Source organism: Amblyomma americanum, chromosome 4, assembly GCF_052857255.1.
Source record: "Amblyomma americanum isolate KBUSLIRL-KWMA chromosome 4, ASM5285725v1, whole genome shotgun sequence".
NCBI classification, from domain to species: domain Eukaryota; kingdom Metazoa; phylum Arthropoda; class Arachnida; order Ixodida; family Ixodidae; genus Amblyomma; species Amblyomma americanum.
Window position 1 is genome coordinate 78,251,326 of NC_135500.1, and position 20,406 is coordinate 78,271,731.

The following is a 20,406-nucleotide window of genomic DNA, read 5'->3' on the forward strand; positions in this document are numbered from 1 at the left end:
CAAAGGATATGTGGCGATGACTTAAGCAGCTGCCTTTTAGCAAGTCGCTTTTTCATTAAACCTGATATATTTTCAATTATATTCAAATCTCCCTTGGGAGGCCATGGAGGCTCCTGGATGCAGAGCTGCTCAAGCTGTTACCAAGCGCAGTGCGGCTGAGGCTGCTCGCAAAAGTAACTGCCACACAAGAAAAAAAAATATTATATTCTTCACCAGTTGCCTTCGGGAGCAAGGCTGCATTAGCTAAAAAAAAAGGGGTGAGACAGAAAAATAAATTTTGCTGGGCCGTGACAGTCCGTTAAACCCCTTTAATACTGTAGAGTGGGAACGGTCCGGCACTCTTGTTATCAGTTTACTCATCCCCCGCAGCGCCACGCGTTGTCATTCCGGCACTCCGGTGTTCCCTCATGTGTGCTAATCTTTTTACTCGCGACTGTACATACAATATGCCAAATTTGTAATTATTGTGATTTGAGCTGTGAAATCCCTAAGGCAATTCTGTTTTTTGCAGGATGGTCTTCCATAAGGTATGGTGCTGTAAGCACCACCACAGGAACAAGATTTTTTCTCAGAGAAGCACTGGCTGCCCTGCAAAACTGCATATCAAAATCAAAAAACTGAATCGGAATAGAAAGAAGAATGACCAGTTCCTCTGCAGGGCAGTCCCTCTGCCTGCTGTAATTCGGTTGACATCAAGCCACAATCATAGTACCGAGTCAGCTGATTCACTCAGAATGCTTCGCACCAGCCCCGAAACAAAGGCCACATTTATTTCCTACTTTGAAGCGGGAATGACACCCTCTCAGGCTATAAACCACCATGAGAGTCTCCTCGCTGTGCAGCCAGATGGGCCACAACTTCTAGCAAGTGGTTTTGTGAATCCTACTAAAAGGACCGCGTACTACATGCACGAACATTGGCGGACCGACAAGTATGGACCATGCGGGAGTCCACTGGTCAAGCTGCAGGAAAAGATGCCACAATATGCAGCCCAAGGTATGCAATATCATTCCTAAAATTTCACTGTAATATGTTTGAAACCTATGCAGCATGCCAAGTTGGTGTCCTTGCTGCTGCTCGTACAGAGAAATAAGCGCACCACATGCAGTGACAGGAACTTTCTATACAGGATGAAGCATGAACTTAATAGTGCAGCTGCTCTGCAGCCCAGTAGGTCGCTGCTGTGGAGTTTAGCAGCAACTCTCGGCTGGCATGCTGCGCTCGCTTCACTGCCGAAGGCATTGTGGAAACTAACTGTACCTTCATATGCACTGTGATTAGAATATTTATAGTGTACTGGTGGCAGGATTAAACTTCTTATATTAGGCAGTGGCTAGCTCCAAAGCACCATGTGCTGTGGCTCCAATGAAAAGCACATTACATCTAGGAATGCCTAGCGAGTGGTGTGCTACCAGTACACTGATGGACGGCACTTTGTTGCAAGAAGCCTGCTGCTACAGTGAGTGCAATGTATGTCTACACCAGCAGTAAGGCAGATGACTGCTGGGCGGCACTCGTGGTCACACCCATTATGCGGCGTGCCCAGAGCCTGGAGTCAGCTCAAGAACTCATCTTTGTTGACTCGACGGCTTCCTGCGACACTACAAGGAGCACAGTCACAGTGCTGTTGAGCGCCACAAAAGCTGGTGCAGTGCCAATAGCGGTGCTAATACACAGCTCACAGAGTAGGGAGGGCTACAGTTTGGCTTTCCAGCTGCTGAAGCATTGCTACCCAACATGCTTTGGAAACAGAGAGGTAAGGGTTTCTGAACTAATGCAGGAGCTGGAAAATAGCGACAGTATTTAACGGGTGACAGCTGTAGATTATGTTGCTTATTTTTCAAGGAAAATCAAATGACGTCACCAGCATCTGACATACTGTTGTTGGAAGTGAGGTGCTTGTGCACTGTTGTTGAAAGTGGCATGCTTGCTTCAAGATGTTTAGAAACCATACTTTTAAATGAAAACCACTTCCTTTGTTTTCAACAAATTTCGTTTCTTAACGTCAGTTTTCCCTGTGAAGCTGGTATCGGGAAAAGAAAGTCTCACCATGGTAAAGCACGTACACGCACTGCCCGCCTTACTTTTGCAAAGGTAAACTTCACATATGGGTAATACTGCTTGACATGTGGTTAAGCCTTTACTACCCATGAGTACAAAAGCATGGTAATGTTTTAAAGGTTACTTCATAGCTTTCATTCACTGCATTAACAGATAAAAATAACTGTCTAAACACCCTCAACAAACACAGTACACATGCACTTTCCCTTAATGCAGCAAAGAATGCTTATCTTTTTGGCGTATGTCAACTGCTGTTGCAGGCACCTGCTGCATTCATGTCAGATTCTTCTCGGCCTGAGAAGGACGCCCTGCGTGACGTCTGGCCCTCGGCACAACAGCTGTTGTGCCATTTTCATATCCTGCAGGCAGAGTGGAGGTGGATCACCTCTTCACACCATAAGGTGGACAAAGATGACCGACGCCGCTTCATGGCAGCCTTCCAAAAGGTAGTGCCAACTTACTGCTCGCTGAGTACTACACAAAAAATAGACCAAATGCTGTGTAAGAAAATTTAAATGATGGAAGCACTACATCTAAGCTATCATACTGCTTGCGTGGTACACATTACACAGAAAAAACTAAACAAGATCAAGGTCTTATGTTTTGGCATGGTGCTCAAACAATATGAACGTTTACCGAATTGTCCAGGTTTTCATTTTTCCCGCACCACATCTGAGCCTATAAGATTAATATTTATTTGGTAGGAAATTGATGTAATATTTAATGATGGTTAAATACTAAATGCAGTGATGTAGACACTGGGTTCTGCCCAGTCTGAGCCAGAATGCACTGCTTGCACTAATGCAAGAGAATTATTATACCTCAGCTCACCAGCCTAATGCATTAATCAGTGAAAGCTGATTGGCGTTAGCAGCTGAAAGGTCTGGAGTGGCAGGCCCAATTTGACGTTTCACAAGCGCCTGCCCACTTGGGCGTCTTACAGGCCTGTTCTGGTGCTTATATGCTCACATGAACACTCTGCCTTCTTCTGCTTCCAATGTTCAGTTCGATCCCATTCCCGGCACACTTCACGGACTCCAGGATCTGTTTGCACAAAGCAAGCAGTCTAGTTCCCAGTGTTGCCTTATTCGCAGTCTAAGCACTCCATTGAATTTCGGGACAAAAAAGGCATATAACTGGCTTCCAGGGTCAGCGGACACCTTAAAGGACTATAGATACCCGATTTTCGCTTGCGTGTTTTCCTCTTTCAAACAATGCATTAGACATTTTTATGTATACAGCACACCGCTGTATTCGGCTGCGACCAATATATATAACATGTCAACACAGGTTAACAACATCTTAGTTAAAATCAAAAAGTGATGAACTTGGGCACGGCATGTAATGTGAGGTCAAAATAGCCGATGGTCGTTAAGTGTAATGGACTGGATTCCAAGAGAAGGCAAGCGTACCCGGGGGCAGCATAAAGCCAGGTGGGTGAATGATACTAAGAAGTCTGCAGGGATAAGGGGCCATGGGAGAGGCGTTTGTCCTGAAGGTGGGCATAGTCAGATTGATGATTATGATGAAATCTACAAAACAAGTGGTTTTTTTTCCCACTAAAAGCAACATGGAGTTAAGTCAGGCTTATTGTGTGAAACACAACTCATAGAATTCATCTCAGCATTCTTTTTTCGGTAGACTGCATTTCTCTGGCTTCTCAAAAGGCTTCCAATTTAGAAGCTCAACACTTAATAGGTATTGCAAAAACTCTGAATAGCAAACATTCCTACTACCCTCTTCACACGGATTGAAGCATATCTAGTGGGAAGGAAGCACTGTGCAGCTTACAACTGCACAAGTTCAACAAGTGTGTGTGTGGCCTTGGGTGTCCATTTCAGGCCTCCGATGTATTTACAAACGATCTTGCTAGCAATGTTTGAAGTGCTACCAAACTGTAGCTGATGTGTGCTGCACTTACCATGAGATTTCCTCTTCAGGATGGTTACGGCAGAATGGGTAGAATAAGGACAAAGAAAGGAATGCACAGACATGCGTGGACAAAGGTGCTGCTTCAGCACCTTCGCCCACATCTGTCTATTAAGGCGAAAGCCTTTAATGGCTCACCGTTGTTCGTCCGTCCGCAAAATCTGTCACACTATAGCTGTCAATCAAATGACGTCAACTGGATAAGAAAAAAAATCCTTGTGCACAGCGAAATTCGAACCAGCATCCTTCCACTCCGCAGCCAAGCGTACTAACGACTACGCTACTTCCTGCCAATGCATATGTAGTTCTCCTTGTCTGCTGTAAGGCGCGGGCTGGGCAACTTTATTTTTCTATCTTTTTCTTTGCCCACACAAATATATGTCTACTGTAAGGCAAGCCTGTTATACGTAGTGGCATGGGCAGGGACAATTTATTTTTATTCTTTTTATAGTCCAACAATAATTTTTGTCTAGCATAAGGCAGCCCGTTATACCTAGTGGAATGGGCAGGGTCACTTTATTTTTCATTCTTTTTCTAGTCCCACTGTAATTTTTGTCCACCATAAGGATGCTGGAGAGTGTTTGTGGAAAGGCATCTAATCAGACAGATGCCTCCCAAACATCCTCCAGTGTCTCCAGCATTTAAGATTCACAAACAATTGTGTACTTAATCAACATTTTAGCCACACATCAGTGACACAAGCAGCAACACCTTGCTAAAGCCCTCACCACACTTTAGGTCAACAAAGTACCCCCTGAATTTTTGCTGTTTTCTTTGTCCTCACTCCACGAAATGTGTTGGAGCCACCATAAAGTATGCAACAAGCTTAGTTACCCACCCTTTTAACGGGTGTTTGCTCAGAAACAGGTTTAGTTATGCCACAGATTAATATTAAGACAGTACTTCTTTCACTTTCCTTTTACTGCACTGGCTCACTTTTTTTTCTACTACCTTATTTGCTCATAAAATGCATGGCTTGTGTTAACAGCTTTGGACATGATATCACCTGTTCATTATAATGCATTCTGTGTTTTTTGTTGTGCAGTTTTCCCTAAAACAACAATGTGCCAGTGTGGGCACTCCAGGCAGTGTGTGTGTGTGTGTGTGTGTGTGTGTGTGTGTGTGTGTGTGTGTGTGTGTGTGTGTGTGTGTGTGTGTGTGTGTGTGTGTGCGCGTGCGCGCATGCGTGTGTGTGTGTGTGCACGTGCGTGTGTGTGTAAACCTTTACAAAACAACGAAAGCAGCTGGAAATACTCAATCAGAAACGAAATCATAATGACTGATCTGGAACTGAATTACGAGCTCCTAATAAAAATGGTTTCAGAAAGAAGTGCAGAATTTGAGTTTAGCTCTTCCTTTTTTTTAAAAAACCTTTTTCTGTGACAAAGTACCTCCTCATGCATGAGTGAGGCAAAAAAAAAAAGAAACGATTGTGCATCACTACGTTCATTAAGCATGGTTAATACACTCCTATTCTCATTTATGTCACAGGTCCTGTATTCAAAGACCAAGGAAGAACTTGAAGAAGCAAAAGCAGCTCTTCGCTCACTGCCTCACCAAGGCTACGTGCAAAGAGTCGACTCGCTTTTGAAGACCGAGGAGGAATGGGTGGCTATGTACCGGGCAGGCATTGTTACAAGAGGACAGAACACAAACAACTACAGCGAGGCATCGATTAGAATTCTGAAGGACACTGTCCTGTGCAGAACAAAAGCATACAACGCAGTAGCCTTGGTGGAATATATAACAACAGCATGGGAGAAGTAATTTGAGGCAAGAATTCTTCGCCATGCGCACAGCAGAGAATCAGCGCATCGAAACAACATAGACCGTCTCTTAGACAAGGTCCCAGACATGGCTATCGAATCTATCGTGTATTTTGCATCTGAGCCTTGTATTTATTGCTGTATTTTGTGTTACAACTTGTATTTAACATTTTTTCAATTTTGCTAAACCTGTTCTTTTTGCATATATTATGTACTCGCCTCTCCTGCTAGGGCCTACTGTAGGCCTGCAGTATGTTCTAAATAAATAAATAAATAATAAATAAACCATGATGAAGGTTACAGCGTCCCGAACTCAGCTGGGACTGGGATGTATGAAGTACATGCCGACATTGGGGTGTGTAGCTGCTGGGCAGGGAGTCAAGGGGCCTTCTGCAAACACCAGGCACTTGTACAGAGGGCCTTTGGAGGGCCCTTTCCTAACAACCCACAGCTAACACCTGCTGACTGTGTCCAGCTGGGTCAGCTGGCACTGGGTGAGAGATGCCCACCACTGGAGTTTTTTATGCCCATGACGGGAGGTCTACAAAGTGATGCACTTGCAGGCACTTCTGTGTCTTCTTCTGCCAGTCTGCAAGACCTAGAACACCACCAAGGCCCCAGTTGCTGTGATCAACCAATGGATACGTCGGATGAGACAAGTCCTGAGCCAGGTTTAAAGCCAGAGGTACAGCAGAACCTTTCATTCTATTTACTTCCATCAAAAGTGAAAAAAAAAAAATCTTGTAGGCAAAACAGCACAACCATGATGCAAGATACCTTGTATTGCATGCCGAAAATAGCCTTCAGCAAGGTCTAATAATTACACTCCTAGCCACTTAGTGTTCCAGCTGCCATAACTGGTGATGTATTAAAATCCGACTTCATTAACCTTTTGCAGGATCTCGAAGAAAAATACAGGACCCTGGAGCAACACCTGCGACGTCTACACAGACTCGCTGAGGGAAACTCGTCATACGCTGCTTTACTTGATACCGTGAATGCACAGCTCGGCAGCGTGAATACAAGCAGTGGCGCATATGGAGTTATGCTAACCGTAAAGGCCGCAACAAAACCAGACAGGCGGCGAGGCCAGAAGATAAAGGTGCAACCCACAAGCCTGGCAAGGCGCCGACCAGGTCTGGCAAGGGGCTCAGAACGCTTTGGGACATTGCCCGCAATGATTATTCTAACACCGAGTTGAAGCAGGCGTTGTGGGATAAAATAGCTGAACAAATGACTGAACAATGGCCAGCCTACGCTCCCTACCATACAGGTATGTGATATTTTGTAAATTCTGAAATGCACCTCGCCTATTGTTTTTTCGTGTTTTCTTGTAGCCTTATTTATTTTGTCATATTTCACGATGTGACGATAAAGTAACTGCTGCGGAAAAAAAAACACGCAGCATGATTGACACACAGTGCACTGTGTGAAAGTCCGGTGTACATTTGTTTGATATAGATAATGATTGTTCTTTCATTTCACGCAGAATCATTGAAGACCTTTTTTAATAATAAAAGGCGCACATACCGCCAAGAGAAGAAAAAAATGCTCGCCACAAAAAGTGGCCAGGCAGCCGACGAGGCGTACACTGGGAAGTGGAGATTTTTTAGGACCCTGCGATTCTTAGATGGTGTGGGAATGCCGACTCACCGCTCAATCAACGGGCAGTACGAAGGCAATGCAGCGAGCGCAGAAGTGGTAAGATATTTTGTGTTGCGCCTCGCATATCTGACCCTCACAATATTAGTAGTATATTATTGGCAGTTTTCCTGTCAAAAGCTTGGAAAATGCGAAAACCTGTGACCCGTTTGTTTGGTGCATGCGCATGTGCGCATGACCTCCAGTAAAAATAGGAGATTAAGCCTGCAGAGCGGACAAGGATAGAGAAATGAGGGGCTCGTTATGGGGCAAATAAGAAAGCCAGCCGCTTTCGGAGACCAGGCAAGCATAGGGGAATGTTGCTTGCTTTTTTGTTTGCAGAGCTTATAAATGGGAAATTAAGTATCATAATGTTATCACTCAAGAATATTTCCACTTATTTTTAAGGCATAATATAATTATAGTTACTATCCCAATTGTCAACCCCACAAACCAAAAAAATTGAAACATTCGCCTTTTTTTTCCTGGCTTTAGACGGCTGTTGGCTTCCTTCATATTATGCTTGCAGTAAGAACTGCACGTTTGGGGCAAGAGTTCAGTATGTACTTATGTTTTTGAAGTTCGAATAGGAGGTCCAAGAAAAAATTTTCCTGCAATAACTGTACTTGCTACTTTTCCGTAACAATTACAATAACTTCCAAGGCCTCTGACCATGTGTATAACTTTCTCGCCATCCTAGAAAATCCTGGGGGACTTTCCAGAGTTGACCAAGCCATGCAGCCTTACTCAGCTGCCTAAGCATATGGTGGTGACCCAACACATCTTCCCCCGTAGCCCACCAGTCGCCACTCGCCCAAGCCACCTATTTTGGCACAGTCTGGCTATTGCCAAATGGGAGTTTGAGCAAATGCTGGAGCTCGGCATTACACGCCCGTCGACCAGCGTGTGGGCTCCCCAGCTGCATCTAGTGCCCAAGCAGGATCCCGGTGACTGGCATCCATGCAGGGACTATCCAGCGTTGAACGCCAAGACCACGGTGTAAGAAATATTTCAGGTGAAAGAACACGCCAAGCCTGCCACACAGTGCGACGGGAAAAAAACTGGTCCCCGCTTCTCTCGCCTGCCACCACGTGGCAGTACCGCCGAGGAGGCGTTGATACGAAATTGAGAAAGCGAACAGGAAAATTGACCAGCAAATATCTGGACAGTAGTAGGGGGCAAATCAGCAATTATCGGTTAAGAAAAAGGTTAAAGAAACAGAAAGAGCTGTGTGGAAAACAGGGATGCTTACGAAATCGGCACTGGGAATATACAGGATCTTTAACTCTTTCCTGCCCACGCCTATGCCCATCGATAGCCCGCTATCGATGGTTGCAAGTTCGTATTTACGCGCTTTCGAAGCGTTTACGGACATGCTGCGCCATCTAGTAAGTAATAAAGGAACTATTCTTTCAGTTTCGGTTTTTTGTTTCACGTTTTCGCCGCGCGGGGGTTTTAAACGACACTTCGAAGTTAGGTGACGCTCCCTCGTTGTGTCCGTGATGGCGTCGACATCGCGCGCTTCTGCTCCGCGCAAACGTCGCGCTTCCATCGATCCCGATGCATCTGCGAGCGATGTTTTTGAAGATGAAAGCAGCAGCGACTCGGAGGACAACTTCAGTTCGTCGGATTTTAGTACTGAAAGCGAAAGTGCGTTGATCCAGCCCGGAACGGCCGCAGGCATCCGTCGGTAAGTTTCGGTTTCTCTGAATCGTTTCGCTGCGCTCCCACGCTGATCTGTAGATATCCTCCGTGTGCTGAAGGTCAGATTTCTTATCTGCAGGGTGGCAACGTCTTTCGGGAGGGACCATTTGCCGGCGGCTGCGCAGGGTGTCGTGTTTTCTCCTGCACGACGGCCAGGCCTCGACCTCGGCATCGCGCTCCGGAGTGGCGCTAGGCGGTTCTCCAGAGCCGTTGATTTCTTTTTTCTTTTTTTCACTGGTGAAATCATCCGAGAGATATGCGACAATACAAATAAATATGCCTGGATGCATATTCTTGAAAAACCAACTTACGGTGAGAGAGATGGGTCCTGGAGAGAAGTGACACCGGATGAAATGCAGAAATTCATCGGACTGCTAATCTACATGGGTATCGTGCAAGTCCCACGTCTGCACTCATATTGGAACACGGGGAGATTGTTCGCAGGCCTTGTACCACCGAAAGTGATGCCGAGAAGGCGATTCAAGGCATTACTGGCATTCTTGAGTGTGACGGACCCAGAGAAGACCACTGCCGCAACCCACGGGAAGCTTCACCGCGTATCTTCTCTGCTAAAACACATGAACGTTTCGTCTCCGCAGTTCTTTCAGCCGCATCGGTACCTGTCCGTTGACGAGAGGATGGTGAAGTCGAAAGGTCGTTCTGGAATTCGGCAGTATATGAGGGATAAAGTAATAAAATGGGGGTATAAATTGTGGGTTCTGGCTGATTCAAAAACTGGCTACACGGTTCAATTCAATGTGTATACCGGAAAGCGAGAAGCGCCCAGTGCACGTGGTTTGGCATTTGATGTTGTGACGCGGCTGTGTGAGAACTACCTTGATCAGGGATACTTAATTTTTTTGGACAACTTTTACACATCAACATCTTTGTTCATCCATCTACTGGAATTCAAGACACTAGCTTGCGGAACGACCCGAAAAGACCGCCGCGGTTTTCCCAGCGAACTAAAGGACACAAAATGGGAAAAAAAAGCAGGAAGAGGAGATGTTCGATGGCTGCGGGACAAGGACGTATTGTATCTGCAATGGAAGGATAAGCGGGTTGTCCACATGATGTCGACAGCCCACACCGCTAACGACTATGTTATTGCGAAGCGAAGAAAAAAAGTCGAGAACAAATGGACCGAAGTCTCAATCAGAAAGCCGCAACTCATAGACGACTACAATGTGGGCATGCTGGGAGTCGACAAATCTGACCAGCTTATCGGATCCTACAACGTCCTCATGAAGTGCGTGCGCTGGTGGAAGACCCTGTTCTTCCATTGTATAGACATTGCTGTAGTCAACAGTTTTATACTGTTTGATGAGCACCGCCGACAGCATCCAGAGGTGGCAGAACTGTCAAGAATCTCGCGCTTCGACCAGTTCGCCTTCAGACTAGAACTGACTGAGCAGCTGCTGGGATTTGATGAGCGACCTTCTGTAAACCCCGCCGTTCCTCCAGTTGTTCCACCAGGTGGTGCACCCCAAGGTCTTCAGCACAAGCCAAAAAAAATGGAGCGTTATAGGAACTGTAAGTTGTGCTATGAAGACAGAAAAGTTGAACAGAAAACAAATGTCTTCTGTGAGACCTGTGCTATCAATTTGTGTTTCACTACGTCGAGAAACTGTTTTGCCCGTTGGCATGACACGCACCATGCCTAACGTTTTTTTTTCCGCCTCAATAAGTTCTGGACATAGAAAGCTGAAATTTTGTGAAACATTGTACAGATGTATCCTCAACAAAATGTATATACTGAAATTTTTTTATATTTTGTGTGTGTAAAAAAATGTTGATGTTTTTGTATATTTTGTCCAGTGTTGTTTGAAATTTTTGTGCAATTTTGTTTTTCAAAATTTTCTCCAATTAACATGTTCATTGAGACTAACACCATTAAAAAGACAATTTCCTCTTCTCAACAATGATACTATTTCCTTGAGTATCAAGCATGTTTTGTTGAAGGAACAAAAATATTTCCTATACCACCCAAAAACCACTACTTTTCCCATGGGCAGGAAAGTGTTAAACAAAAAATTGCCAAAGAAAATATCCATGATAACTGTAGGGGAAGCTCTGTTATTTGAGGCCACGATGGGAGTTTTGCGGACTATGACATATAGAGTCGGGTACCACGAGGTAGACACATCGTGCATTGCGTGCGGAGAGGAGGAGGAAACGGCTGAGCACTTGATACTTTTCTGTAAAGAGCTTCACCCTACAGTGGAAAGCAGCAGGGCTGATTTAGCCAAAGCATTGGGGTTTAAGGACAGTGAAGGAAAAGTAGATTTTAAGCGGGTAGAAGTAGCCAAGCGGAGGTTATCTGATTGGTGGCTAAAATCAAGACCAGAGTAAAATTTCACAAGTCACGGCTAGGTGAACCACCGCTTGATTCAAAGGGTTCAGCCTTATCTATCCATCCATTCATCCTCAGCGCTTGACTCGGTGAGCTCTGTTTGTGAACAAAACGTGCTTGTTTTCGCTTGCTTTTACGTGTGTGTTTGACTTTTCTTCTCACGATTTTTACTGCTCTGGTGGTGGTTTGGCATGGAAGGAAAGTCTGCTCATGCATCTTGTCACATCGTTGACCTGAAGGCCCCTGAAATGGGAAAAAAATGCTTTGTGCCCCGGTGCAACTCTGGCTACCGGACATGTGTTGAAAAGGTATCGCTGTTTGCGGCTCCCAAGGAAGAAGATCACCTTAAGGTGTGGCGTCAGGCAATTCCACGCAAGAACCGCGCTCTACAATCAACAGACTATGTCTATGAGAAAAATTTTGAGCCTAAGTACATCACTAAAACTTTGAATGCCGTTTATAAAGGGCAAGTACTGGTTAGCGCGCCGCGATGAGCAGCCTTGGCGAAAGATGCAGTACCAACGATATTCCCCCGCTGTCCCAGCTACATGTTGAAACTGGGGGGAAAAATAAAGAACCAGTCAGCCGCCAACCACCAGCAGCTGCTAAAAAGCGCCGTGTGACGTCAAACTCCGCTGGTTCTCCAAATGACACCGAAGGTTCTGACACGCCGTTCGAGCTGGAGCCGCCACAATCTAGTGAGGACGTTACTGATCGAGAGGTGCTTCCTTCAAGCGTGTTCTCTGCAATTTTCGACAAGGCAGATACTGTATTTACACGATTGTAAGTCGCCCTATTTTTTAAAATTTGAAATCCGAAGTGGGGGGTCGACTTACAATTGAAACGAAAACATTGCACTATAAGTAAAGGCGAGACAAATGAGATATCAGGCATGCTACAGCGTGGTTGCATTTTTGCTGCATGGCTCCATCGCATCGCTCTTGGTGCTGGCCTTGAGCAGCTGCTATGTCAATGTGCAAAGCTGGCATCCCCTCCTCGTGCGAGCGGCAGCCGATGGCTGCTATCGATAAAGAGCAAAACTGGCACCCCACACTCTCCACACGTGGCTGCTAACTGCGGTTGCTGATAAGCGGCAGCGGCCCGATAACGCTATCGCATTCTACGGGAAGCTCAAGTGTCCAACAAGCTTTCTTTTTACTTTCAAATGCGCGCTCAACGCTCAAGAGAGCGTTGATAGTTGATGGAAGGCCCGCTGTTACAATCGAGACGGCACCCCCACTCGGAACGGCAGCAGTGCTGGGGAGTGTCGGTAGCCGACGGAAGAGCCGGCGCCATTCAAGCGTAGTTTCTCTTTGGCTCTGGCACATTTGACTACTGCCGGCCGTGTTTCACAAGTATTTAATGTAGTTTTAACGTAGTGCTTCATCAGTCATCATTTGTGCACCAGGTCCGGCAAGCGACCAGCGCTCGTTCACGGCTACAAGATGGCTGACATTTTTCACGTCGAAGAAACGAACGTGTGCGCCGGGCCGCAAGTTCAACATTCGCAACGGGTGATACAGGTGTGGCAGCTGCAGCGAGGAAAATTTTCAGCTGTTCCACGCGATGTCATGATGTGGCTGTTTGCGAAATGCAGAATTTCGCTGGACGGCGACGTTAGAACGACGTGCTGTGGGACCGCAGCAGCGATCACGACGGCAGAGCTAGTGAGGACGATGGCGCAAGTGTGGACGAGTAGGCCAGTGACTAATACATTTTCGCTCTGGAATGTGCCCACGGCAGCCGATAGCGGCTGGCGATAAACGGCGGCCGCTGGATAATGCTATCGCGTTCAACTATTCAAGGCCAAGCTTATACAACCTCGGAAGTTTTTTTTATTTTTCTGAAATGTGATTTGGGGCGGTCGACTTACATTCGAGTTGACTTACAATCGTGTAAATATGGTAGCCTAGCGCTCCCCAGAAATGCGTGGGCATGACATAAAATTTACCTTGATGGCGTAAAACAGTTGTGCACGCAGAGATGCATCTCCTGAAGCCAACAACTCCGCTTCAAAACAGTGCTGCAGGTGACGAGGGCTACAAATACTTCAAGCCGCGCCATAACAAGGAAAAAGGTTTCCACTGACAGTGACTTGAATGTGACAGTTGCGCTGCTGGAAAAAGTAGCACTTCGCTCCTGTGAATTTCCGTGCAAGGTGAGCTGCATAGAAGATATCGAGTCTTTACTAGCTCGCGACAGTGAAACACGTTTGTGTCTTGGCGGATCCAACATTGAAGCCTTCCCTGATATCCGGACCGAAAGTGCATTTGTTGATATCACTGGTCAGTGGCGACACAAAAAGTGTGATTTAATTCTCAAGCACGGTGGACATGTTTGCTTATATTGTGAACGTGTTCCGACGATGCTTCGCATTCACAAAAAATGAATGGACGAGAAGAACAGAGAAAAGACGACCTAAGTGTTTTCGAAGACTTCCCCTGATGCCAGTAACATAGTGCCACTAGCATAATACATCTCGCCTTTCGAGATGTTGTATGGGAGAACTGTTAGAGATCCACTTACAATACTCAAGAAACTGTCGGCCAATAAAGAGATTGCGTCAGACCTAAAGACAACATACACATACGTTCTTGAGTTGCGGGACAAGTTGGAAGAAACAAGCAGACTTGCACATCAAGGCCTGGAAAGGGCGCATGAACGCTATAAAGGCTACTATATAAACAAAGCCGCTCACAGGAATCTGAATCCGGGCAACAAGGTTCTCATCCTGCTACCCATGGATCATAATAAGTTACTGATGCAGTGGAAGGGCCCTTACCTTGTGACGCAGAAGAAAAATAACATGGATTATGAGTTATTGATAAATAACACCAAGAAGGTTTTCCATGCAAACATGTTGAAAAAGTAAGAAGAAAGAGTTCCCATATGGTGCACCCCCAAGGCAGCATACTCAGTAGTGGCAGAGGAGACAGATGATGTTGCCGAGGTGCCCACGTGCAGTGGGAAGAAAACTGTAGGATGGGATAAGGTGTTAATAAACCCCAATCTAAATGGAGACAGAAAATCACAGATAAAGGCCCTACTCCAAAGCAAGGGAGATGTGTTTTCAGATGTGCCAGGCAAAACGGATGTCATATGTTGCAAACTAGATCTAGCTACAGATAGATCAATCAGCGTGAAACAATACCAACTACCTTTAGTAGTTCAAGAATCAATTGAAAATGAGGTGCGGGATATGTTGGAGCTTGGTGTGATTGACCGGTCATGGTCTGCATACAATGTGCCTCTCGTGGTTGTCAAATAACCCGATAGTACTAACCGACTGTGTGTAGATTTTCGTCGGCCAAATGACATCATAGTACCTGATGCCGAACCTATACTAAGAGCGATCGTGGTGTTCGCTAAGGTGGCTCACAAAAGGCTTTTTCTAAATTTGAATTAGCTAGAGGGTATTGGCAAAAAAGATTCGTCTAAAGAGAAGACTGCCTTTTCTTGCTCGGCAGGTTTATTCAAGTTTAAATTCATGCCTTCTGGTTTGAAGACAGTATCCGCAATATTCAAGAAGCTGATGAGGAAGATTTTGGATAGGCTCCAAAATGTATAACACTATATTGATGACATCCTTGTGGCAACAGATACATGGGAAGAGCATGCAATTACGCTGGAAAAACTATTTGATAGAATTCAGCAAGCCAGGTTGACCATAAAACCGTCAATATGTGAGGTGGGCTTTGAAGCCATTTCTTTTCTTGGACACAAGCTGGGGATGGGCCACATCGCGACGAAAGACGATATCTTGGTCAGAATACAGCAAACCCAGACACCGACGACCAAGAAAGAAGTACAGTTGTGCTTGGGTTTAACGGGATACTGCAGCGACTTTATTCCCGATTATGCCCACATAGCTGATCCGCTTGTCGAACTCACTAAGAAGGGGGCAAGCAATAAGCTGAATTGGACAGCTGAACAAGAAAACGCATTCGTGATGTTAACATGGCATATGGCAAAACCGCCCGTTCTGCTTGCTCCGAATTTGGATAAAGAGTTAGTGCTTCGCACTGATGCATCAGACCGAGCTTTAGGAGCTGTACTTTTGCAAGAAGAGAATTGCGAGCTACATCCGGTATTTTTTGCAAGTAAGAGATTATCGGCTAGTGAACGCAACTACTCCACTGTTGAAAAGGAATGCTTGGAGGTGGTGTGGGCGATAAAGAAATTTCACATTTATCTTTATGCGAGACATTTCAGAATTCAAACGGATCATCAGCTGCTTGAATACTAAACAAAGGCCAAAATGAACAGTAAAGTCATGAGATGAAGTTTGACCTTGCAAGAATCCTCATTTCAGGTGGAATATATTAAAGGCAGAGATAACATTGGAGCGGACTTCATAAGTAGAGCCAACTGAACAGCTCTATAGGTATCTCTGGGATGTATCTGGTTGTTGTTGTTGTGCTAGGTATCTGGGATGTATCTTGTGGTTGTTGTTATGTGATTATCCAAGGGAGTGTGTTGTGGACATTAACATGCGCATTAAGGACACCGTACTGACAACGGCAATGGTGTGTTGATATCCCGAAAATGCAGTTTGGTATGCAGTGTTAGTGGTGTGCTTTTGGTGTGTGCTGTACATCGGTGTGTTGTGTGCTGGATCCAGAATCGCCACAGAAGTTAGTTGGCTGGCTGAAAGGCTCGAAGACGAAGATGATGTGAGTAGTTTTTCATGGAAAAACTCTTGAGAGAGGGGGCCCTTGTCACATATAATAGGGAGTCTGAAATAAAAGTATGAACGAGAAAGGTGTAAAAAAGAAGAAGAGGATGGCGATGAGGACGACGTGGATTAACCGAAGACTAAAGAAGATGAAGAAGTATTCAGTGAGCTGGGAAGAGATGATTGGTGGAGAAGAGAAGAAGGAGAAGACGATGACAAGGATTACGTGGACTAAAGCCAAGGGCGAGGAAGAGCGACGCATGGGAGGAAGAACAGAGAAGTGGAGGCTCTGGCGGGTCAGGGACGCTTTGGCTGGAGGAGAGCGACACTGGCTGCTGCTCCGGTGAGCTCGCGTTCTACGGCTTCGCATCGTAGACTTCCTGCAGTTCCTGAGCCAGTTCTGGGGAGTCAACGGGCGACGCTACCACCTGCTATGCCCAGGGTGTCTCCAGCGGTGTTGCCACCCATCCGGGTGGTGCCCCCAATGCCAACAACACCACATCACCTCCATGGGCGCTTGGTCCGGGAGCTTGCACGACGCAGCCAGCGACACCAACCGCAGCACGTCGAACGCCATCTTGACGCCGGCTACTGGACCCATACAACGCCGTATCCACACTGAACCAACTGTGAGCACGAACGCCGACCGCTAACAGTAGAACGCTAATAGTAGATGCTTGTAGTAGTGTTCCCGGGTCGTGTGTATTGATAGTCTGAGTTTTGTGTTAGTTTTGTAAGTTTGCGTGCTAGCGTTTGTGTCACATAGGGTGTATTAAATGTATGTCTGTATGGATACGCCTGTCGCCTAGTCCATTCTTTTCAATCCGAGTGTTCTCCAGGGAGATCCGTGACAGATACGAAATTATGATGTGATTAGAAAATGGGCGGGCACGACTATTAGACAAACTGTAGGCTGCGCAATAATAGCATAGTGAAATGACAGTTCCATTCAATGAAATGGCGGGCATAAGTACAGTGCTAGAGCGCTCACTTGGCCAAAATGGGCCTTCTCACCCTTTGGAATCTAGTACAGGTCATTACTGGACCTGCGAGGTTGCTTAGATGAGGTTGTCATTAATAATAAATGCATTGTAATTAGTAATGATTAGTAATAATAAATAAATTAGTAATAATAACATTAGTAACAAATGCATTGACTAATCTAAGCGCCTTGTCAGCAGGATTTTCTGAGTTTACACTAGCGAATGACCTGTATCAATTTGTTACGGAACCAACAAGGCAGGGAAGAAACGGTGTTCCTATCCTCGATTTAATTTTTACTAACAGACCATCTGTCATTAGTGACGCTGTAGTCACTCCAAGAATAAGTGACTCCTCACCATAACTGCGTTATCGCAGAGCTCATTCATGTCTATTAGTTCTAGCATAGCACATGCAGGATTCAAAAGCGTTTACCTCTATGTAAAGGATGACCACACCTCCATCCACACAAAGCTTGAATCCCTCTTAGCAGATTTCACTGCTGCCAGCCAAATTTTATACTGTAATGGGCTATGGATAATGTTTAAAAATAATTGAATTAATTGACTAGCACATTCCTGGCAAATGAATGTCTTGAAAAAGATGAGCCAATAAGTCCTGGGCAACTCATGAGACTCAATTACTTAGCACCAAAAAAAAAAAAACACCACCTCTTAAGCAGGTACAAAAGAAACAAGGATCAGTCTCTATGACTCCTTAAAGCATCTTTGTAAAGAAATAAAACTTAGGAACAGGATAGCAAGACATAACTCTTTGTATGCTTTGGGAGCTATGCTGACCAATTCAAAGGAGGTGCAGAATAAAGACTGTCTTGTTGGGCTAGTTGGTAATTGTTCATCCTTGGTTAAAGGCGCAAAGCACACACAAGACGCAAGAAAGTTCGACGGGACTGAGTGCTCAGTCCCGCCTACCTTCCTTGTGTCTCTGCACGTGTTTCGCACCTTTAACCAAAGAGATGTACTACCTCGATGGAAAGAAACGTGAACCCGACGCCAACACACTCCGCTGTTTCAGTTTCTTTTCACTGCGGTTTTACTTCAGTGATAGCAAGAAGACCCTAGATTTGTCCATGATACATTCTAGGAAAGTCTTTTTTGTACCACCCAGGTAAAAGAACGATGAAAATAAATTCCGACAGCGGGGCGTGTTGGCACCGGGTTGTTCACGTTTCTTTCCATCGAGGTAGTAGAAATTCTTAAAACCTCATGGATGAGAACCATGAAATCCCAAACTTAGTATACTGTAACAGTGTTATGGTGGGTGACACTCACAAGAAAGCCAGTTCATTTAACACTTTTCAGCCTTTTTCCAGCTTTTTGCAGCCTTCTGAAACGGTGTTTCAAGAAGCCAAATGTGTTCTCAACAGCAATTCGCTGTTGACCGAGTCGCATGTTGAATCTTTTTTTTCCACGATGGAAAGGTGGCTCCACTATCTCGATACGTGGTCAGAAGCCAAGGCATTAGTCGGTATGCATTGTCCCCCAATATGTAACAGAGCTGCAGCATTTCCACAAAATCGGCTTTACCTCAAAACATGGGCATCCTGCACTGACCCCAGGAATCCAATAAAGACGTCAAGAAATTTGTTTTCATGGTCACAAATGCCTTAGAAAATTACCGATGGCCATTTCTTTCTGTTATAGCATAACTGCGTCAATTCATCTGGCCTCAGAATTTCTATGTGGGATTCATCAATACATCCCACAGCGTTGTGTGGCCCTTTTCCAGAACTTTTGGCTAAAAAGCCAGCCATCTTGCCACTGATGGGCCAGTGTATAATTTTTCCCCTGATGGAGTGCAGAAATTGCACAACGCTCTTCACGCACGCATTCACCGATCAGTCGGCCACGTCAAACTTGTCTGCAATGGAAAACATTCAGTTCTGTGAACCAAGGTAGGCCAATGCAATAAGGCATGTCTTGTCTGCGGGGATTTGAGGTCGTCCACACACAGCACTTTCGAAAAAAGATGACGCTTTAAACCGTGCGCTCAGGCCATTAAGTTTTTCATGAAAGCCGGAAATACCTCTTGAATTCATAGCTGTAGTACCTGGTCACAACTCTCTCGCAGTACATAAGCACACGATAGTTATGTTATACAGTTATTTTTATACTGAGTCAGTCAGTTATGAAAAACTTCACTTCAATTCAGTGTAGCACATAACTTAAAAAAAGTAGCAGCCAACATAGTCAAGCTGTTTTTCACCTTTCATAGTACAGCAGATAGGAGAGCTTACATCGGAGACAAATTTTTCAAAAATGAATTGTTACTGTGCAGCAAAGCATCACTTGCAGACTATTTGGTGCTCAACAAGCATGTGAAGTAAATAAATGCCTAAAACTGTATAGCTTGCATGTTTTTCATTGCACACTTGCATACAGGTATATTCCACTGAACGTTTTAAATGTTTTTGTCATTTCAAAGATCTCCTGGATGTGCTTCAGGAAGGCAACAAGGTGCTGGCAGAAAGGAGCTTCCTTTTTCATGAAGAGTTTTCAAGATTCATCATGCCTCCCTTCACACTTTCGAGGCGGCAGCTTTTAGAAATGGAGGTAAATACTCCAAGAACATGTTGCCAACCAGAATCATCACTGAGATGCCCACTGAAGGGATCAAGAAGTGCAAGATGCTTCAAGGAATGCAATGGCTGGTCTAATGGCCGCTGGGTCAATAAGGATCAAGGGTAATAATCGTGCTATAAAACTGCTAGTTTTAAAAGGCCTAAGAACTCCCTATTTTAACGAGCATTCCAGACTTTTTGGTATCACTAATGTCTTAAGAATAGTTTACCAAAGTCCACTAATGCACATGCTATGCCGTAGTGCTAACGCCAAAACTAAGACCGTATCGGAATGCCTTTTGTTCAACAGTCTGCAAGACTTAGTCAAAGAAAATTGTAAAATATGTAGAAATCAACTCAGACCGAGCTTCTGTGTGTGCTAGAAAAGCAGACGCAAAATTTTTGTGCAGTCTACCACACTATTTATAATTTACTGTTCCTCACTCAGACCTCCTGCATTAAACCCATTTATTGCATGACAAAAAATTTGCGGCAGAAGTTTTTGGAAGAAAAACATTACATCAGTTGTTATTACTCACGCAAGAAAAGTTTCCCATTAGCAGCTGAAAACCTTGCTCCTTTCACCGTTCTGCCATAAAGCTGCTGATTTCAAGACGTAATTCTGCTTTTGGCTGCGGTCTGTCCTGTCCTTGTGCCTGAATTTGTTCTTGTTGTGGTGCCTGTAGCGAAGCTGGGTAGCAGGCTTTGGAGCTTT

At 45.1% G+C, this 20,406-nt stretch overlaps 1 protein-coding gene across 1 annotated transcript; it reads left to right on the forward strand.

The window, feature by feature from the left end:
- The first annotated feature begins 1,046 nt into the window (after nt 1-1,046).
- Nucleotides 1,047-2,660, forward strand: LOC144130194 (uncharacterized). The gene is made up of 2 exons (XM_077664185.1): nt 1,047-1,756; nt 2,322-2,660. The coding sequence occupies exons 1-2, from the start codon at nt 1,469-1,471 to the stop codon at nt 2,574-2,576; spliced, it is 543 nt and encodes a 180-aa protein (XP_077520311.1). The 5' UTR covers nt 1,047-1,468; the 3' UTR covers nt 2,577-2,660.
- The last annotated feature ends 17,746 nt before the right edge of the window (nt 2,661-20,406 follow it).

Coding starts and splice junctions, on each gene's coding strand:
- LOC144130194 (XM_077664185.1), top strand. CDS start 1,469: ATGTATGTCTACACCAGCAGTAAGGCAGATGACTGCTGGGCGGCACTC. Junction 1,757..2,321: donor CATGCTTTGGAAACAGAGAG/GTAAGGGTTTCT, acceptor CTGCTGTTGCAG/GCACCTGCTGCATTCATGTC.